The 19630-nt window shown below is 43.9% G+C and overlaps 1 protein-coding gene across 2 annotated transcripts in view; it reads left to right on the top strand.

Annotated features, from left to right (window-relative positions):
• C16H1orf21 (chromosome 16 C1orf21 homolog) overlaps nucleotides 1–19630 on the top strand; it is a 242536-nt gene that overhangs the window by 68297 nt on the left and 154609 nt on the right. For both annotated transcript variants that reach the window (XM_086343415.1, XM_086343416.1), the window contains one exon: nucleotides 19027–19246. In XM_086343415.1, the coding sequence (XP_086199541.1) occupies nucleotides 19153–19246 (94 nt within the window). In that variant the 5' untranslated portion in view covers nucleotides 19027–19152. The remainder of the gene's footprint in view (nucleotides 1–19026; nucleotides 19247–19630) is intronic.

Genomic DNA, 19630 nt, shown 5'->3' with positions numbered 1-19630 from the left:
TTCATTACAGATCATCTTGGTAGGGTAGCGATAGAAATAGATTGGGGTGGGGGACTGGCAAGCCATGGAGGGAAGTCATTCAGTGTGACCCCCAATCCCAGTGTTCGCTCTGTTCCTTCGAGCGGCTGATACCATTGTCAGGAGAAGCAGGCTCCTTTGTGGGTGTTTACATCCCCAGTAAAGCACAGCTTCAGTAGACATTCAATAGAAATTGAGTTGCCGAGGTGCCAGCAAGAGGTAATAAGGTCAGCGATGCTATAAATGCCATTGAATGTGCTCTGATGCCCTTATTGATTTTTTTTTCCTTCACTAAAACCCTATTACTCTCAAGCAGAGGAAATAAAAATGGGGTGACTATCACTTTATCTAAAGGAGCATGCCCCCTTTTTCACCTCTCCAGATGTGCCCAAACCTGGATTCACTTTATTGGCATCTAGAGGTGTGTTGGGAGAAGGCAATGGCACCCCACTCCAGTACTCTTGCCTGGGAAATCCCATGGATGGAGGAGCCTGGTGGGCTACAGTCCATGGGGTTGCAAGGAGTTTGACACGACTGAGCGACTTCACTTTCATTTTTCACTTTCATGCACTGGAGAAGAAATGGCAACCCACTCCAGTGTTCTTGCCTGCAGAATCCCAGGGATGGAGGAGCCGGTGGGCTGCCGTCTATGGGGTTGCACAGAGTCAGACACAACTGACGAGACTTAGCAGCAGCAGCAGAGGTGTGTTGTCAGAGTTTTCTGAATCATATACTGAAGATCCTGGCAGATTGACAGAGCCCAGTCTGTGTGTGAAAGGCTTCACAAATGGTGACGAGGTATATGAGCATCAGTTGTTTTTCTGTCTGTGATGCCAGGAAGGGCCCTGAATTCCATAGCTCTCCATCACTGTTTGACATTGAAGAGGAGTTTCCTTCCTGTCTCCAGCTTGTCTACATTTTCCTTGTCTTTTCTTAAAAAAAAAAAAAATATATATATATATATATATATTTATTTATTTATTTATTTGACTGTACCAGGTCTTAATTGCAGCACATGGGGTCTTTGGTTGCATTGTTCAGGGTCTTTCATTGCAGCATGTGGGATCTAGTTCCCTGACCAGGGATCGACCCCAGGTCCTCTTCACTGGGAGCCCCGAGTCTTAACTGCTGGACCACCAGAGAAGTCCCATCATCCTTGTCTTCTTTGTCTTCGTTTTCTCCCCAGAAAATGTTGATGCTTGCATGCCTGCTGTCATCTGAGCATCACTGCTAGAGGTAGCATTTTCAACATTGGCACATCACCCTACTCCCGTGACCCAGGAGCACTCACATCACCCATTCTGTTGACCAGACCTCTTGCTTAGGACCTCAGAGCTCTCAGTCAATCAAGGCTTGAATTGGTGTTCTTTGTATGCCACTGTGATGGCATACACTGTGATCTAACCAACTGTCCGAATGCTAGTGGACAGGGCTCCCCCATGGCTAACATACTCTGGTCTTCTTGACAGAATGTTCTTGGTGTCCACCTTCTAGTAACAGGTGGTAGAGTTGGAGGGGAGAAAAGCACCCCTGAGTACTCCTTATTGGATCCAGTGAGTCTAAGATTTTTTACCTTAAGCACACAGCAGAGGCAGGCTTCCCAGATGGCTCACTGGTACAGAACCCACTTGCCAAGGCAGGAGCCCCAGGAGATGTAGATTCTGTCCTTGGGACAAGAAGATGCCCTGGAGAAAGAAATGGCAGCCCACGCCAGTATTCTTGCCTGGGAAATCCCATGGACAGAGGAGTCCGGCAGGCTACAATCCATGGCGTCGCAGAGAGTCAGACATGACTTAGCAACTAAACAACAGCAACAGCACAACACAGGCAGCCATCTGGTGTCGAGAACCTTGGCAGGTTTGGGTCTTCCTGTCCTCGGCCACTGGTGCCATTAAATCCTCCTGATCGTTGCTACTGCCCAGAGACATGTCTTATCGGTGAGCCTGTTTCCTGCACAGCAGACCCAGAGGCCCCAGCCAGGAGTCAGCTAATGTTTAAAAAGGATACAAGTCTGGCTGCTGCATTTCCTGTCTCTTTGGATTGATGCTCTTTGGCTATTTTGCTGATGTCATTGTACATCTGTTTTTTGGGAGTGAGTGTTAGGAAGGAGAATGGTTAATCTAGCAAAGAACTCATTACACCATGAATGATGAAGGGTAGGCTCCTGTTTTATTCCTGTTTGATTTGTTTGCTTCATTGGGGAAAACAAATGATCATGTCACCCTATGGAGAATTTCGCTTTCTCTTTGACATACAAATAAACAGCCTCCCACGTTTCATTATTTTTGCCACTGCTGGAATTGTTGATTAAAAAAAAAAAGCCACATTGTTATGCCGCTTTTTTGTATCATGATCTTCACTACTGGATAGGGAAAGGAAACCAACAACGTATGTATATTTTTTTTAAGAAATGGAGGATGCTTCACTACAGGTGCCTTTATAAATCCAGGTCCATTAAAGCAAGATAGATGAGGTGAAACAGTAGCGAGGAGGGCATGAGTCTTCTTTTTCTTGCTGGTAATATGTCTCAGAGATGAGGATTCAGTTTTCATTAATTTATTGAAAAAAATTAAAGTATCCCTTTCTCTTCTTCTTGTCTTCATCTAGGAGAACATTCCTGGTAATGGAACTGAAATTCATTTTCTTGATGTTGTGTGTTCAGTCTTTGGCATATAAAACACATGGAGGTGTGGGTTATTAGAGGGTTCTGCTGTGCTGCTGCTGCTAAGTCGCTTCAGTCGTGTCCGACTCTGTGTGACCCCATAGACGGCAGCCCACCAGGCTCCCCCATCCCTGGGATATTAGAGGGTTCTAGATGCTGGCGAACTTGGATTTTCCCAGAACCAAATACTAACTGGCAACTCTGTGGCCTCTATTTCCTAGTAGTGTGTTTGTTTTCTGTTTATATTCCTTTGCATATATGCTACGTTACTGCAGTCGTGTCCAACTCTCTGCGACCCTGTGGACGGTAGCCTGCCAGGCTCCTCTGTCCATGGGATTCTCCAGGCAAGAATACTGGAGTGGGTTGCCATGCCCTCCTCCAGGGGATCTTCCCAACCCAGGGATCGAACCCGTGTCTCTTGCGTCTCCTGCATTGGCAGGCGGGTTCTTTACCACTAGTGCCACCTGGGAAGCCCTTCTGTTCCTTTATTCTCTGGCTTTTGGAGCCCAACAAAAAGGCTCCTCTGTTTTGTGATATTTCCATTGCTGGCCACTATCAATCTGTGTTCAGCCAACAGTGGGTTTGCAGACCCGTCTCTTGAGGGTGTGTGGATATTTAGCAGTTGAGGGTACAGATTAGGAGGTCTTGACATTCTGTTGCTAGGTTACTGAACCCTGAATTACTGATCCCTCAACACAGTGTTTGTGTTCTACAATTGCTATTTGTGGCTGAAAGCAGCAGCTGTATACATTGGTGGAGGAGGGTGGGGTGGGCTATAGTGAGATAAAATGACTAGTTAGACATAGTCCATCAAAAAATAATTACCGTAAGGAAATATTTGTGGCAAACTAGGAAAAAGAGATTGCTACTCCTCCCTCCTCGCCCTGCAACACTGGAAGAGCTATTTTATTCATGTTCAGGGAGTTTCTGGGCAAGCATTTGTAGAAGGCTGTGATGACACCTCAGTCATGAACTAGACCTTGTAATAAACATCAGCGGATACCACTGTGGAAGCTGCAGCCAGCCCTCCTGAGCCAGGGGTGGGGACAGGGGATGTCAGTCTTGGGTATGTGGTTCTCTTTCTTTCCTTTTTTATTCCTTTTCTGTTAAGTTTTCTCTTCTACTCATACTTTTTTTTTTAATCTTATGGACAAAAGTTTCTATTTAAAAATAACCTTTATTCAGAGAGTAATTTTACCAAATTATGGTGTAATTATCCTATCACCATTTGACCTTTCTAAGCAGCCTCTAATAATCAGAAATTTCAACTGCATTTTTGGCAAAAGTTATTTTTTGTAATTCCCATAATTCTCTCCTCCTATACACTTTTACTTCTTAGCTAACACGTCAAGTAACAAATATTTACTAATCTCCTACTTTGTGTAAATAATTGCACTGGATCAAAGACATGGAAAGCATGACTTTCCTTGAAAAATTTATAAGTGGGCTAGGATACCAAGACAAAAATGCACAAAAGTTAGCAATTTAAAACAGCAGCGCAGGAGATGATCTAAGACCATGTATGTAATTATGTCTTAAGAGGAGAGGTAAGTGCTGACTTCAGAAGAAAGGGGATCCCAGAGGCCTACTTACACTAAGATGGAAAGATAAGTGTGGACTCATAGGAACATAGACGGGTGATGAATAGGCCATGTGGATACTTGCTGATGAATTTAGAGCAGAAGATCTGTGTGGCCTGGAGCAAGGTTTCTTAGAGGTGATAAGGCTTGTTTTGGACCTTGAAGGATGGGTAGAATTTGAATAACAGGCGGAGATGAATAACAGGAGGGCTTTCTATCTAAGGTGAGACTATGAGCAGAGGCATTTCGGGTTAGAATATGAAAATATGTTCAGGGGTTAGTAGCTAGAGACTAGACTGGCTAGAGCGATATGCCTGGAGGAAGTTGGATGAAATTGGAGATGTGGACGGAAAGCCTTGATTTCCATGAGGAGTTCAAACTTTCTTCTGGAGGACAACTCCATTCCTTATTTATTGCCTGAGCACATATCCTCAGCTAAGCACTGTTGGAAGCTAGGGATACAGTAGGAAGCAAGAAACACATCATCTGTATCCCCCATGGAGTTTATGCTCTAGACTTATGGGACCAATAGACAGACAGTTAGGAATTAAGACTATTCTGCCCTTTATGACAGCTATGAAGGGGGCTCTCGGGTCTTCTGAGACCTTTGGACAGTGACAGCTCATGCAAACCAGAGTTTAGCCAGGCAAAGGTGAGGAGAGAGAACCTTCTAGGCAGAGGATAGCCAGCACAGAGATGGGGTGACAAGGCCAGCCTTCTGGTCACTGTTTTGAAGAGGGTTTATTGAGTTCCTACTCTGTGTCTAGCCGGGCTTTCGATATAACAGAGGAGACAAATACAGAAGGTGGTTTCTGCCTCAAAGCACTTAGTGTCTATTTAGAGAGAGAGGCCTAAGAAATGCGGAATAGTTGACTCTACGAGTAAGAGTTTAGGAAAGAGAAAATTGATGGAAAGTGTGAAATGGTATGAAGCTTCTTCCTGGAAAAGTAAAGGCTGAAGCAGAAGTAGAGAGGTGGGCTTGTGAGCAGAGTATTGAAGGAGAAGGGTGGTCTATGAGACCCACCTGAAGTGATGAAGAGGATGTTACCTTGGAGCAGTAGGAAGAGGAAACAGTGAGTCAATGCCTCTGGGTCCTAAGGGACCCTGACTTAGTCACCTAAACTCCTCAGTCTTCAGTCTTCTCATCTGCAAAGTTCAGAACCTTGACCTCAGTATCTAGCTTGAAAGTCCGGGTATCTCAGGCTTTACCCCAGAGGCATTAATGAGTCTTGGAGGGTTTGGGGCCAGGGGAAGGACTCGATGGAATCAATACTCTAAGAATCTTAATTTGTCTTTATCGTAGAAAACTAATTAATGGATAATTACTAACTTATGAGAAGTACAGTTTTTTTTTACTAAAATTTTTAATCATGTTCTCATGTTTTTAAAACTGCCAATAAGACCATCCTAATGTCCATTGGACATGGCTTTTTAAATGTTTCCTTCCTCAGAACAGCAAGTAAGGTGAAGTGAAGTGCAAATCGCTCAGTCATGTCCGACTCCTTGTGACCCCGTGGACTATACAGTCCATGGGATTCTCTAGGCCAGAAGTGGAGTGGGTAGCCTTTCCCTCCTCCAGGGGATCTTTCCAACCCAGAGATCAAACCCAGGTCTCCCTCATTGCAGGCAGATTCTTTACCAAATGAGCCACAAGGGAAGCCCTTGAGCAGCAAAGACACAAACAAAAACTATGGCCTAGAAAATGCTGATGAATAGTGAAAAGCTGAGTCCAGAACATGGTTTACAAATACAAATTTAAGTTTGAATCCTAAAAATTCTTTATAATTTTCAGGGAGATCTTGGAATGAGAAAATTGATGTCTTTTACACACCAGTATTTTTGCCTGGAGAATCCCATGGACACAGGAGCCTGGCGGACTACAGTCCATAGGGTCCCAAGGAGTTGGACACCACTGAAGCGGCTTAGCGTGCACACACATTTTTGTAGTACCATTCCTGGGGTGGTAATGGCAGTGATGTAATATAGGTGATGTAGGGGTGACATCTCCGCCATCACAGGGATATCAAGCAGCCTACCAGATATGCCTTTGTCATATCCAGGACCAAAGCGCCCTCAGCATGGACCCCTCTAGAGATCCCAGCCTGACCATCCCTAGAGATGACAGCTGAGTAAAGGCCTTGTTAGAATAGAATGTGGTCAGGTTCTAAATGTAGTATTTCTGCCATATCTCTCTCCAGTAGAAGAGTTTATCATCAAGCCATCCATTTAGTTCTTTATTCAGATGAAGACTTGAAACCTTCATGTGTCAGGCTGGAACCGAAGGTGGATCTCTAGAGAACGTTAGTGCCCAGAGGTGCTAGCTGGGGCAACTGGATGCTGAGCCTTGGTCTCCTGTGGGCAGGCCCCAGTTTGGTGGCTCCTGTGTTGTCCGGTGGAGAAGGCAATGGCACCCCACTCCAGTACTCTTGCCTGGAAAATCCAATGAACAGAGGAGCCTGGTAGGCTGCAGTCCGTGGAGTCGCTAAGAGTTGGACACGACTGATCGACTTCACTTTCACTTTTCACTTTTCACTTTCATGCATTGGAGAAGGAAATGGCAACCCACTCCAGTGTTCTTGCCTGGAGAATCCCAGGGATGGGGGAGCCTGGTGGGCTGCCATCTATGGGGTTGCACAGAGTTGGACAGGACTGAAGCAACTTAGCAGCAGCAGTGTTGTCTGGTCCTACTGAGCTTGTAGCTCTGGTCTCTTTTTTTAAGTTCATTTTTCTAGATAAGTGGGAAGGAACATTGTGTTCACTAATTATGCTACTACAAATGGGCTGATTTCAAATAATTTTTAGAGTAGACTGCAAATTTTGGTAACATTTGCAAGGTCATCATAGCTTGTAACCTGTAACCCTAGATGTTCCTTTATTAAGGAACGTTTCAGTGACTGAAGATGAGCGTCAAGGGTAGGGAAGAGCTCCTTGTCCTCTCTTTACGTGTTTGTGGTCTCAAACCCCACTAAACACCACTGAAATGATGGTAGGTGCATGGGTGGACCCCCCAGTGCAGAGTCAGGAGCCAGAGAATAGCATTCGCTGGTACATCAGGGAGCAGTGGCTATTTCTCCCATGACATTGTCCTCCTGGGTCTCTTCTCTCAGCTTCTTACCTTTTGTTTTAAGTAGATGATCACACGGAATGTAATTTTTGGCCAAGCTCTACACAATCGATGAAGTTCCCAACGTCTTGTGCCTTTCTTGAGAGCAGCATGAGAACTGAAGTGCTTTTGTTTTTTTGTTGTTGTTTGTTTGTTTGTTAACTCAGTAGGTTAGAGGGGCATTGATTTGTGCTCCCTGAAATGGTATTTATACTTTCAATTTTTTTGGCCCTCTGAGAACATCTTCCGTAAATAGTTCTTTGTCATGAAAAACTCAGCAGAGATTTAAATTACAGCAAAAGCAAAAACAAACCTTTGATTTTTCAGATGGTTGAGTTTTAGAAGCGCTGCTCAACATCTTTGGATTCTAATTGACAGTCAGGAAATGCACATCAAGGTCTGGCTGACTTATCCATTTTGGAATCTCCGGTCCCTAGTGAAATGTTGAGAACTAAACAAGTTACCAAAAAAAAAAAAAAAAGATTGTTGAAATAAATAAGTGGCCCAATTTTCTGGGACAGATTAGGGACAACTGTGGGTGTGAGTGCTTAGTCATTCAGTCATGTCTGACTCTTTGCAACCCCATGGACTATAGCCCACCAGGCCCCTCTGTCCTTGGGGATTCTCCAGACAAGAATACTGAAGTGGGTTGCCATGCCCTCCTCCCAACCCAGGAATCGAACTGGGGTCTCCTGCTTTGCAGAAGGAGTCTTTACCAGCTGGGCTACCAGCAAAGCCCAGGAACAACTATACAAATGCCAAATGCTTCCAGAATTCCATTCTACTAGTAAGTGTTACATATAACTCTCTGTCTTTTTAGGGATCAGATACTGAACATAATTTTAAGTGGCCTATAATAGCTCAGATGAACACTTTTAACTGTAGCTATTGTGACCTAGGACCTGGGGTGGAGGAGAGCTCCCTCCCTTAAAAGTCCCCCCTGTCTCTTTGTGAAAAGAAGTTTCCAAGAGAATTCATCTGCTCAGCATCTGTTGCATCCTACTGTGTACCTGACCTGTGCTGGAAGGAATATAGAGAGGAATAATTAGGACATGGGCGTGACCTTGGAAGCCTGTCTGGTAAAGGAGAGAGGCACATAAACATGTAAGAGGGAAAGATGTGAGCGGCAGTCATCCAGCTGTGACCAAACTCACTGACCTTCAGCTTGTCTGCACACAGCGGCCTCTGCCTTCAGAGCCCTGGGACGTCCCCACGGGGGCTGGCCTGCCCACCCCCAGCGCTGCAGAGACGCGGGCACTGCTGCAGTGAGGCCCTGAGTCTCTCCTGCCGCAGAGCTGCTGTCTCTTGGTCTCCATCTGCATTCCGTCTGCCTGCTTTGGTTTTGTTCCTAAGAAGAGCTAAGCTGCCACAGTCGACCTCTCATCCCTCTTCTGTCCCTTCTTTCTGGTCTCTTTTGCCCCTGCCCCTTTCTTCGCAAAGTTCGTCACCGTCACAGCCGTGATGATGGTTGTGAGAGTGGCAGTAACGTCACGTAATGATTACTTGCTGACTGCCAGGTGCTGTGCTATGCTGGTTACGTATATCGTCTCATCTACTCCCTCAAAATTCATGTGGTCTTATCCATCCCATAAATGAGATCTCAAGGCCCTCTGAAGTCAATAACTTGCCCAAAGCCACCCAACTCCTTTCCTTTACAAAATCACAAGATCACCGGAGGTGATCTTTGCATCATCAGAATTTTTATTCTGTATGTGTAAGAGAGAAATTGAGCCCTTCACCAACAAAGAGTTTTTATCTATTTGCCTTCTCTAGGTTTTCAGGGCATTTCCAGAAATGGAGCTGTTCTGGATAGAACTTGAAGGTTCTAGCAGGCAGCCAAAGCTTTCTCTTAGGGACACTCATTTCAGTGAATAGCCGTCTGCCCAGCAGGAAAGTGATGGATTTACTCAATCACTAGATCATTGCTGGCTTCTCCTCAGACCTGGGATTGTGTGGCCTGAGGCAAAGCACAAGGAAAGAGATCTTAGGCCAGAGTTTATAGTGGTCTCTGATAGATGGGTTCACTTATTGTGGCAGGGAGGGAAAAGGAAAGAGGTTGCTGTGGGAGGAAAGAGGAATGTGCCTTTAGATTTTGAGAGAAATACTTTTTCCATTTCTAGCATTCAGATCTTATCAAAGTATTGCTACACTACATTGCTGAAAGTTTTTATAGTTCTGAGGATATGAAACATACACATACTCAAATATTAGAACCAAAATCCACAAGTGAAATATCAGCTGGCTTTTTTATTTTTAAAGGATTCTCACATTTTCTCCTGATGGTTAGTTTAGATAATTCATATCTTATGTGTTGGTTGGTCGTATTTCTTTTTTATCTACCACAGTAATCTGTTTAAGGCTGAAGTTTAGAGATTAAATTGAATGAGAAATGTGGAACACACTGCTGCTGCTGCTAAGTCGCTTCAGTTGTGTCCGACTCTGTGCGACCCCATAGACGGCAGCCCACCAGGGTCCCCTGACCCTGGGATTCTCCAGGCAAGAACACTGGAGTGGGTTGCCATTTCCTTCTCCAATGCATGAAAAAGAAAAGTGAAAAGGAAGTCGCTCAGTCGTATCCGACTCTTGGCGACCCCATGGACTGCAGCCTACCAGGCTCCTCCATCCATGGGATTTTCCAGGCAAGAGTACTGGAGTGGGGTGCCATTGCCTTCTCCGGTGGAACACAGTAGCCTTGTATAAAAGTTGTCTTTGTAATTCAGTGCGGAAAACATCCCATGTGCTTTCCCAGTGTGTGCATCAAAGAACAGTGGCATTCAACTCTTGTCTTCAGCACCACAGAAGTAAGACTCAGATTTCCAAGGAATGCTTCCCTGGTGGCTCAGCTGGTAAAGAACCTGCTTACAGGGTGGGAGACCCAGGTTCAATCCCTAGGCCGGGAAGATCCCGTGGAGAGGGGAACAGCAACCCACTCCAGTATTCTTGCCTGGAGAATTCCATGGACAAAGGAGCCTGGCAGGCTGCAGTCCATGGCATCACAAAGAGGACACGACTGAGCGACTATCACACAATCCAGCTGCAGTTCTGTTGTAGTTCATGGTGTTAAAGGATCAGCAGCTCACAACATGTATTTAACTGTCTTCTTCGTCAGTAAATGAGGGTCTCTCACCCAGGGTCTGCTAAGGGTAGCACGTTATGCTGGGTGTTTCTACATCTCTTGTTGCATTAAACAAAGCTGAGAACTTCCCTGGTGGTCCAGGAGACCCCGGGTTCAATCCCTAGCCTGGGAAGATCCCACATGCTGGAGTGCAGCTAAGCTTGAGGGAGCCACAGCTACCAAGCCCACGGGGCCTAGAGCCCTCGCTCCACAAGAGAAGCCGCGGCTGTGAGCAGCCCGCACTCCACGGCTAGAGAGTAGCCCCTGCCGGCTGCCACTGGAGAAAGCCCACACACAGTAGCAAAGGTCCAGCGCAGCCAAAAATAGATAAATAGCTGAGACAAGCACTAACGTAATTAGCTTGAAATATGCGGTGACTTCAGAGAACATCTCCCATCATTTCTTCCCCTATAGTGTACATTAGGAGTTGGAATTTTCTTTTACTTTATTATGTTTATGGTCCGTTAGCCCTGTCTGAATGCTAGCCCTTCAAAGGCAGGAATCATGTCTGTTCTTCTACAATATGTCTCAACACACAGGTCACCCAGTTCATCCTTCACTGGCTATTTGGGAAGAATCGTGATTTTTTGTGCTTAGATTAAAATCAGATTTGCCCCTTTAGTACTTCGTACTTAGAACTTACATGTTCTAGTCATTTTTTTGATCTTTATTCTTTCCTTTCCATCTGTTTTTCTCTCATTTTCTCCAGGGCCACATATGGGGATCCCTCTGGGCAAACTGACTGCACCCAAGGCTCCTGAAAAGCCATGAGGCTGATAAGTAATGGCAGGCACGTGGCAGAGCAGAGTGCACGCAACAAAAGATTACCTTGCATTTATAAGAGCCTTGCAAAGCATGTCACAATCTACCTAGGTTTCCAAAAAACCCGTAAAAGAGGGAGAATAGATGTTATTATTAGGATACTGATAAGGAAGCCACATAGATCTGTCCCAGGTGACATGATGAACCAGGTAGCACAGCTGGCAAAAGATGCCAGTCATGGGTGTCTGGGCATAGAAGATTCCTCACTGACACAGGTTGGCAACTTCCTGGAAATCCCTTTGATATTCCAAGTCTTGAAAGTGGGAAAGGGCTTTTCCCAGGTGGTGCAGTGGTAAAGAATCTGCCGGCCAATTCAGGAGACTCAAGAGACATGGGTTCAATCCCTGGGTTGGGAAGATCCCTTGGTGTAGAAAATGGCAACGCTGCTTTAGTATTCTTGCCTGGAAAATTCCATGAAGAGAGGAGCCGGATGGGCTGCAATCCATGGGGTTGCAAAGGGTCAGACACAACTGAGCATACGTGAACAAAGAAGGGAAAAAGGTAGACTTCAGAGTCCAGGAGTATCTGCCATTGGCCTTGATCACAGAGGAACAAATCGAGGAAGAGTGATTCTTCTGCATAGCTTCACCCTGGTGTGGATGCCGAGTCTTTATCGGGATCAGGTGTTTTCCTCTCTTGCCTTCCCAGAAATAGTGTCAGCCATGCATGAACTTGTGTGAACACATGTAGTCAATACCGGAATAGAGTTTTTGGCTACAGGGTAAAGACACCAAACTCTAAAATCCTTAGCTGAAGAACAGTTTTACCACAAGCTTTTCCCATCCAATTCTCTGTAAGAAACATTTAAAAAAATATATTTTTGTCTCTGAAAGGCAGAATAGAAAAGAGAAAATAAGATGGCCAAGCCTTGTTCATTTTTTCACTGGATATGTAATTGAAATCAACACCCTTGGGCCAAAACATAATTGGCAATAATCTTTAGACTTCAAAGGGCTTCCTGAAATATTTTGGGGAAAAAAATTGCAAGTATATCTTAACTGGGTAAATGTTGAAACAAAGTTTGTAAATAAATTGAGTCTAGGTAAGAAATGGCCTTTTTACAAGTGGTAATTTCATTCTTCAGCATCACTTGGATTTATGTTCAGGTAGATCGTAGAATCAAAGGAAAAGGCTCAGAGAGAGGAAGCCCAGCCTTGGTACCGAGAGAGGTGTGTGATGCCTGAGACCAGAGCTCAGCATCCTCACTCCCCCTCTAATTCTCTTTCCACTTGTCACCTTGCCTCCTTGTCGCAATCCCCCACTGCAGAAATCCATCAGAAATGTATAGGACTTACTATTGTTATGTTTCTGAGAGATATCTCTGTACAATTATTATTTGAAAAAGTGAGAGTTTTCCCATAGAGAAAGAAGAAGCAGATATTCCTATTTCTTTGGCATTAACAGCATGTTGTCAATTGCCATGTCACCAAATGAGTGTGAGGTGAGGAATGAATATCTTTTGTGATGCCAGCAAATCCTGGGCAATAGGGAGGTTTGACTTTTCCAGACTATCCACATGTCAAATGTGGCATCTGTTTGTGTATTATCTTTAACATGCACAATGAAATGTGAAATGGTGTTAACAGTAGCCCAAGGATACCAGAGCTTCAAAATGAGAAATCCCTTTTAGCAGTCTTTCTTCTTCCCCCCAGTGGGCTGCTGTATTAACACTCATTACAGCGAAGCAGAACAGATGGGCACGCAGACTGATTAGTTATTTATATATATATTTTTTTCTTTGTGGAGCTTGGATGTTGGCTCTTTCTTCAATAAAAGAAAGGAGTTTTTAGATGTTGCCTTGTCTTGATTTCCCTTTTTAATCAAAGGAAGAAAGGGGGGACACTTTGCTCCTGATCTATTAATAATGTGCCTATTATCTTTTTCTTAACTGCTGACTTCATAGCTCTCTGTGTGCCCATTGCAATCAGAATTCAATTTTTCTCCAGTTCTCCAAGCTCCATGTGGTGCCTTCGCGTTCTTTCTGGCCTAGGGTTTCTTTATGGAGTTTATAATTTTTAATTCATTTTTTAGAAGTATCTCTTTTAACAAGAGAACTGTCTACAATATTTTTGATTTTTCCATCCAAAATGAAAAAATCCATGATTAATTGGTGAAATGTGAAATTATCCATAATATTATGTAAGCAGAAATATTTTGCATAACCTTTGTTTAAAAAAAGGTAAGATATTTCTCTGATTTTTCTTAAAACAGATTTTGCATATTTTATTCCTTCCCAATTTTATGGAAGTAGGGTTTTTTTTTCTGACAAAGTTATGATTCCAGTTCATAAAGTTAAGGTAAAGGAAAAAGCCATCCACAAATATGTAATTATTATCTTGAAGGGATATCTGCACTTCCATTTATTGCAGCATTATTCACAATAGTCAAGGTGTGGAAGCAACCTAAGTGTCCTTCAGTGAATGAATCAAGAAAATGTCACACACACACACTCACACAGAGGAATATGATTCAGCCCGATTATGAAGGAAATCCTACCAGTTGCAACTATATGGATGAACCTGGAAGAAATTACGCTAAGTGAAGTAAGCCAGACAGAGAAAGACAGATACTGCATGGTATTACTTTTGCGCAGGATCTTTTTTTCCCTTTTAATCTATTTATTTTGGCTGTGCTGGATCCTCCTTGCTGTGCAGGTTCTTCTCGAGTTGTGGTGAGCGGGGGCCGCTCTTTCTTGCACTGTGCAGGCTCCGCACTGTGCTGGCTTCTCCTGTTGCAGAGCATGAGCTCTGGGGAGTGCGGGCTTCCGTGGCTGTAGCTCCCAAGCTCCAGAGCACAGTCTCAATAGTTGTGGGGCACAGGCTTAGTTGCTCCGCGGCATCTGGGATCTTCCCAGACCAGGGATTGAACCTCTGTCTCCTGCATTGGCAGGCAGATTCTTTACCACTGAGCCAGGGAAGCCTGCGTAGAATCTTAAAATTTAAAAAGTCAAACTCATACAAATGGAGGGTAAAATTGTGGTTGCCAGAGGCTGGGAGAAATAAGTTGAGACTGATAAAAGTGTACAAACTTTTAGTCGTAGATGAATAAGGTCTAGGGTATCACATGGTGACTATAGTTAATGACACCATATTGTATGATTGGAAGTTGCTGAGAGAGTAGAACTGTGTTCTCATTTTAAAAGAGTAAATATATGAAGTGATAAATATGTTCATTAACTTGGTGGGAATCCCTTCACAAATATAGTATATTGAAGTATTCCCTTGAATGCTTTCAGTAAATTTTAGTTTTGTCAATTGTTCTTCCATAAAGCTGGAAAAATTTAAAAAAAAAAGAGAGAGATCATCTGCATTGAAAAAAAAAAAAGTCATCATAAATCCATAATCTTTTCTTATAAAAGTGCAAATGTATCACATAAAAAAGTAAGGACTTAGGTACAGGAAAGAACCTCTTCATGTTACAATGTGAAGTGTCCTGGAACAATAATTCCCATGTGGATATCTAAAATAGTACCTGAGGAGCCTTGAGGCATAGTGTAAGGAGGGGAGGGATAAACATGCATGATTACAGATTTGTGAGTTCTTTTGAAAATTTTTCAATTGGATTTACAAATTGTATCAAAGCATGAAAAATATCCTGTAAAGTTGGCGAGAGGGCTTCCGTGGTGGCTCAGTGGTCAAGAATCTGCTTGCCAAAGCAGGAGACACAGGTTCAATCCCTGGTCCGGGAAGATCCCACATGCCAAGGAGCAACTAAGCCCATGAGCCACAACTATTGAGCCTGTTCTCTGGAGCCTACAAACCACAGTTGCTGCACCCAGGTGCCACCACTACTGAAGCCCACAAGCTCTAGAGCCCGTGCTCCGAAATAAGGAAAGCCATCACAGTGAGAAGCCCTCCCACCACATCTAAAGAGGAGCCCCGCTCACTGCAACTAGAGAAAAGCCAGTGCAGCAAGGAAGACCCAGCACAGCCAAAAATAAATTAAAATAAGTTAAAAGATGGTGTGGTATTAATTTAGTGTGTAACCTTGTGGAGAGGGATTTGCAGCTTCTAATTTCATGATATACGATAATATAGCCATTCAGCCACTTGGGGAGATTTATACACAAAGTTTTTGCCTAAAGAATTCCATGGACAGAGGAGCCTGATGGGCTACGGTCCATGGGGTTGCAAAAAATCAGTCACAACTGAGCAACTAACACATACTCATGTGGGCTATTAATTGGACCCCATGTTTTTGAGCTGCATGATGATCTTACATCTCCTGAAAGGCAGGAGAAGGGGATGATAGAGGATGAGATGGTTGGATGGCATCACCAACTCAATGGACATGAGTTTGACTAAGCTCTGGGAGTTGGTGATGGACAGGGAAGTCTGGTGTGCTGCAGTCCATGGGGTCGCAAAGAGCTGGACACGACTGAACTGATGATCTTACGTATAGATTATTTAGTTTTTAAAAAATCATCCTCAGTGAGACTTGGTATTAGAAGATCCCATCAAAGAAATGCTTCAGTTTAATTCTCAGCCTGTGATCTGTGACTTCAGAAATAAATAACAGGCTGTTAATGACAATATGTGAGAACGAGACTGTCTGCTCGGTACTCGGGTCTCTCCATGCTCATTTGCACCCTAAGCCTTCCCTAAGTGGGGTAGTTTCAGGGGCATCAATGAATAGATGATGTGGGAGCTGGGAGAGATAAGCTGAAGAAAACTCATGGAAAAGTGGAAATTAAAAAAATATGCTTGGATTTATGTGAAAGGTAGTAAGTAGAAACTGAAGGGAAGCTTTCTTTTATTAAAAAAAAATTTATTTATCTCTTTAGTTTTGGTCGCAGCGGGTCTGGGTTGCTGCCCTCAGGTTTTCTGTAGTTCAGGTGACTGGGGGCGACTCTAGTTTTACTCTCTAGTTGCAGTTCACAGGCTTCTCTTTGCAACAGCTTCTCTTGTGACCGAGCACAGGCACAGGTGCGTGGGCCTCAGGAGTTGCAATTCCCGGGCTCTTGAGCACAGGCTGAGTAGTTGTGGCACAGACTTAGCTGTTCACAATCCATGGGATCTCCCCAGACCAGGGATGGAACCCACGTCTCCTGCATTCACAGGTGGATTCTCATCCCCTGGACCGCAAGGGAAACCCCAGGGAGACTTTGAGCAGATGATGGTGGCAGTCGGTAGGGGTTCATTTCTGAAGGTCTCCTCAATTTGAGGTCGCAGTTGGATTAACATAAGTAAGAGAATTTTCAGTAGACATGAAACCTTGACATTACATCAGACTATAAAAGAAATGTAGTTTGTAGGGGAGGGGGGTGGTTTAGTGATGTTTATTCAGCTGTGGTCAGATCTCAAATCCAACTTTTCTTGACATTCATGATTTCAAGGCTGAATCAGGTACCTGTGGGGTGAATTCCCCGGTCATCCTATATTTGACTGGCAGTTGCTGTACCACATTGTGAAACTGGTCTTTCTCATGATCTCCTTTCTCTGAGTGTTCATGTTATAGGGACAGGGAGGAGACTGGTCCTGTTTATGTTTCTCTACACAGGGTCTTCCAAAAACGTGTCTGTCACTTAGTATTTTTCAGTAAATATCTGTTGAATGAATGAATGAATGCACAATGGTTTATGTGCGGAGTCCTGATGACATAGTAAAAAAAAACTCCCCAGTACTCCATGGTTCATTTTGAGAATTGTGGATCTTCTGCCTCTCAGATAATTTCATAATTATCTCCTTTGAAATGGACAAAATATTAAAATATATTCCTGATGAAGTTGTAAAATTGGAAAACTTCACTCTTAAAATTAAATTACTGTAATAAAATACGTAATGTGTGTGTTTCAGAAACAAAATCTGCACCTAACTGTGATTTGGAGAGAACTCATTTTGATTGATCATGCTTTTAAAAAAAATACAATTAAATCAAGACTTCCCGAGTCATCACTTGAATTTTAAGTGTCTAATTAGAATCATACCTAATCTGCTTGTTAACATGCCCCTCACTTCCACGCCTGAGTAACAGAGAAATCCTTTGACAAGTTTTAAAATATGTTTTATTTTTGTTTGCCCTCTGCAATGTGATTTTTCATGTGACTTCAACTTTTCAAATTCAAGTAAGATTTGTTGCTACAAACAAACACAGCTTTTAAAACAGAAGAAACAGCACACAATGCTTTTGGGGAGAAGCAAAGAATAATTCACATCTTAGATTCTTACATTAATTTCTTGGGTAGCTTGTGAAGCTGTCCACACAAAATAGGAATGAGGAAAAGAAAAGCAAGGGGACTCCCAGAGAGGAGGGTTGCAAACTGTCTCTGAATTCCTGTTGTCCTTCAGGATTTCGCTAGGGTTCCCACTCTCCTTCCTGTTTTCACTTTTGTTATGAGGAGGCGGCAACAGACTGGAAGAGGACGGGAGGCTTCCTCTCCACTTCAGGTCGCTCTCTTGTGTAGGTGTGAAGTTGTTTCCCCACATTCCGCTTTGGAAAGTAAGGAATTCATTCTGGGAACCCACCCTGTCACCTTACCTGATGATGCAGAATGAGGGGGAGGTGGACCCTGAGACAGTGCTGCCCTGTAGGGCAAAGCCGCAGCCCTTGGCAGCCGCCTGCTTGGAGAGGAGTTTTGGAACTGAGTCCTGTCTCCGCTTCTTCTTGTCTCATATTTCAGTACTGTTTCTTTAAACACTGTAGTAGGTTGACAGAAAGGATTTGAATGCTACTAATTCAGTATCTCTCAAAGTCTTCTCAGATTTGGATCAAATGGACTTCCTCTATCTTGCGACATCTTATAGTTTATCTTTATTAAATTGGGTAAAGTTAGCAAGGCTTCCTCCAGGCCCTTCACAAGCCTCAGCAGTGCAGTCCTCTTCCCTGCCCCACCCCCACTCGACCCCTCTGAACACACATGTGCATGCACGCGTGTGCGCGTGCGCGTGCACACACACACACACACACACACACACACACACACCATGCTCTTCCACACTCCAGTGTCTTAGCTCAGGCAGTTCTTTACATTTGGATGATGCTACTATCCTTTCAAGCCTGGCAAGTTTCTACCAAACTTTAAGACGCTACAAAATATCACTTCTTCTTTTAGTTCCTGCTTTTGCCCGATCACAATTTAATCTATTTTTTTGAATTCTGCATTGCCATAGATTCCTGTGATATGTTTATCATGGTACTTAATACATTGTATTGTATATGAGATTTAAAAAATGTCAGTACATCTCTCCCATCTCCTTCCTTCCCAAACAGTGTCGCCTCTGATAAAATATTGAGTCATTTTTTAGAACCTACCAGAAATGCATAAACTAGCCTATGTTCCAGCTCACTCCCTCCAGGCGAAACTGGAGTTGCTGGAGTTGCTGGCTAGAGGGCCAGAGGAGAAAGATGGAGGACTTCCCAGCCTTCCGAACTCAGTGGGTCCCATCCATGTGCTTCCCTTCCTCTGAAGGTTTCTGAGATTCCAGAACGTTAACAAACCTAGATGGCCTTTCAAGTTTATATGTGGCAAGCAGGAGCGCTCAAATATTTATCAGAATAAATAAAGAGAAATGTTTTATCTCCTCAAAATGTCCGGCCATGTGTTGTGCAGGGCACAGGCCTTCCAACCCTGCTTTCCTAGCGCAGGTTGAGATGAGAATGACCATGCTGTGTTTCGTCTGCAGTGCCTGGTCGCACCCCCATCCAGTAGACTGAGGCAAGAAACACAGGGGATGCGGAGACACCGGCTTCGTGTTATGCATTCTGATCTGGCGCTGTCTTCTTCCAGGTGCACCCATCTTGACCGACTCAGCAAGAAGGTGGATTTTCCCTGCGTCTAAAGAAAAACAACATGTCCCCGTGCCTGTAGAGATGATTTGCAGTTCAGCCCGGCGGAAGCTGACCGAATGAGACTATGGGCTGTGCCTCCGCCAAGCATGTTGCCACTGTTCAAAACGAAGAGGAAGCCCAGAAAGGGAAGAACTACCAGAACGGAGATGTGTTTGGCGGTAAGTGCCACTGAGCTTCATTCTTGGCCCCCTTGATCTAGGCCTTTCGTGTTCGCAGGAGTGAGTAACTTAAGTGTCATGGTCGTATTCCATTTGACAGGGGGAGCGGGTAAAGGGCCGATGAGATATGAGAAAAATTGATGCAGATCTTTTACACTGGACAGTTTCATCATAATTTATACCTGGAAGACTTTGAGGAGGACCATGGAGGTTTTATACACAGCTCACATTTAAATCAAGCTTTGCAGAACTCATAGGACTTAGGTACATCGGACAGTGGCCACAGGTGTTCTGGTCCAGAATTGTGGGACTGAAACATGAAGGTCCAAGGCTGAAGATTTATAACTGAGGGAATGTGGTGTTTCTTGGAGTTTATTGTAAGTT

The sequence above is a fragment of the Bos grunniens genome, chromosome 16, assembly GCF_055505025.1.
Source record: "Bos grunniens cultivar Pamir isolate PY7600 chromosome 16, Bosgru_T2T1.0, whole genome shotgun sequence".
Taxonomy (NCBI): domain Eukaryota; kingdom Metazoa; phylum Chordata; class Mammalia; order Artiodactyla; family Bovidae; genus Bos; species Bos grunniens.
This window is presented reverse-complemented; position numbering and strand designations above follow the sequence as displayed.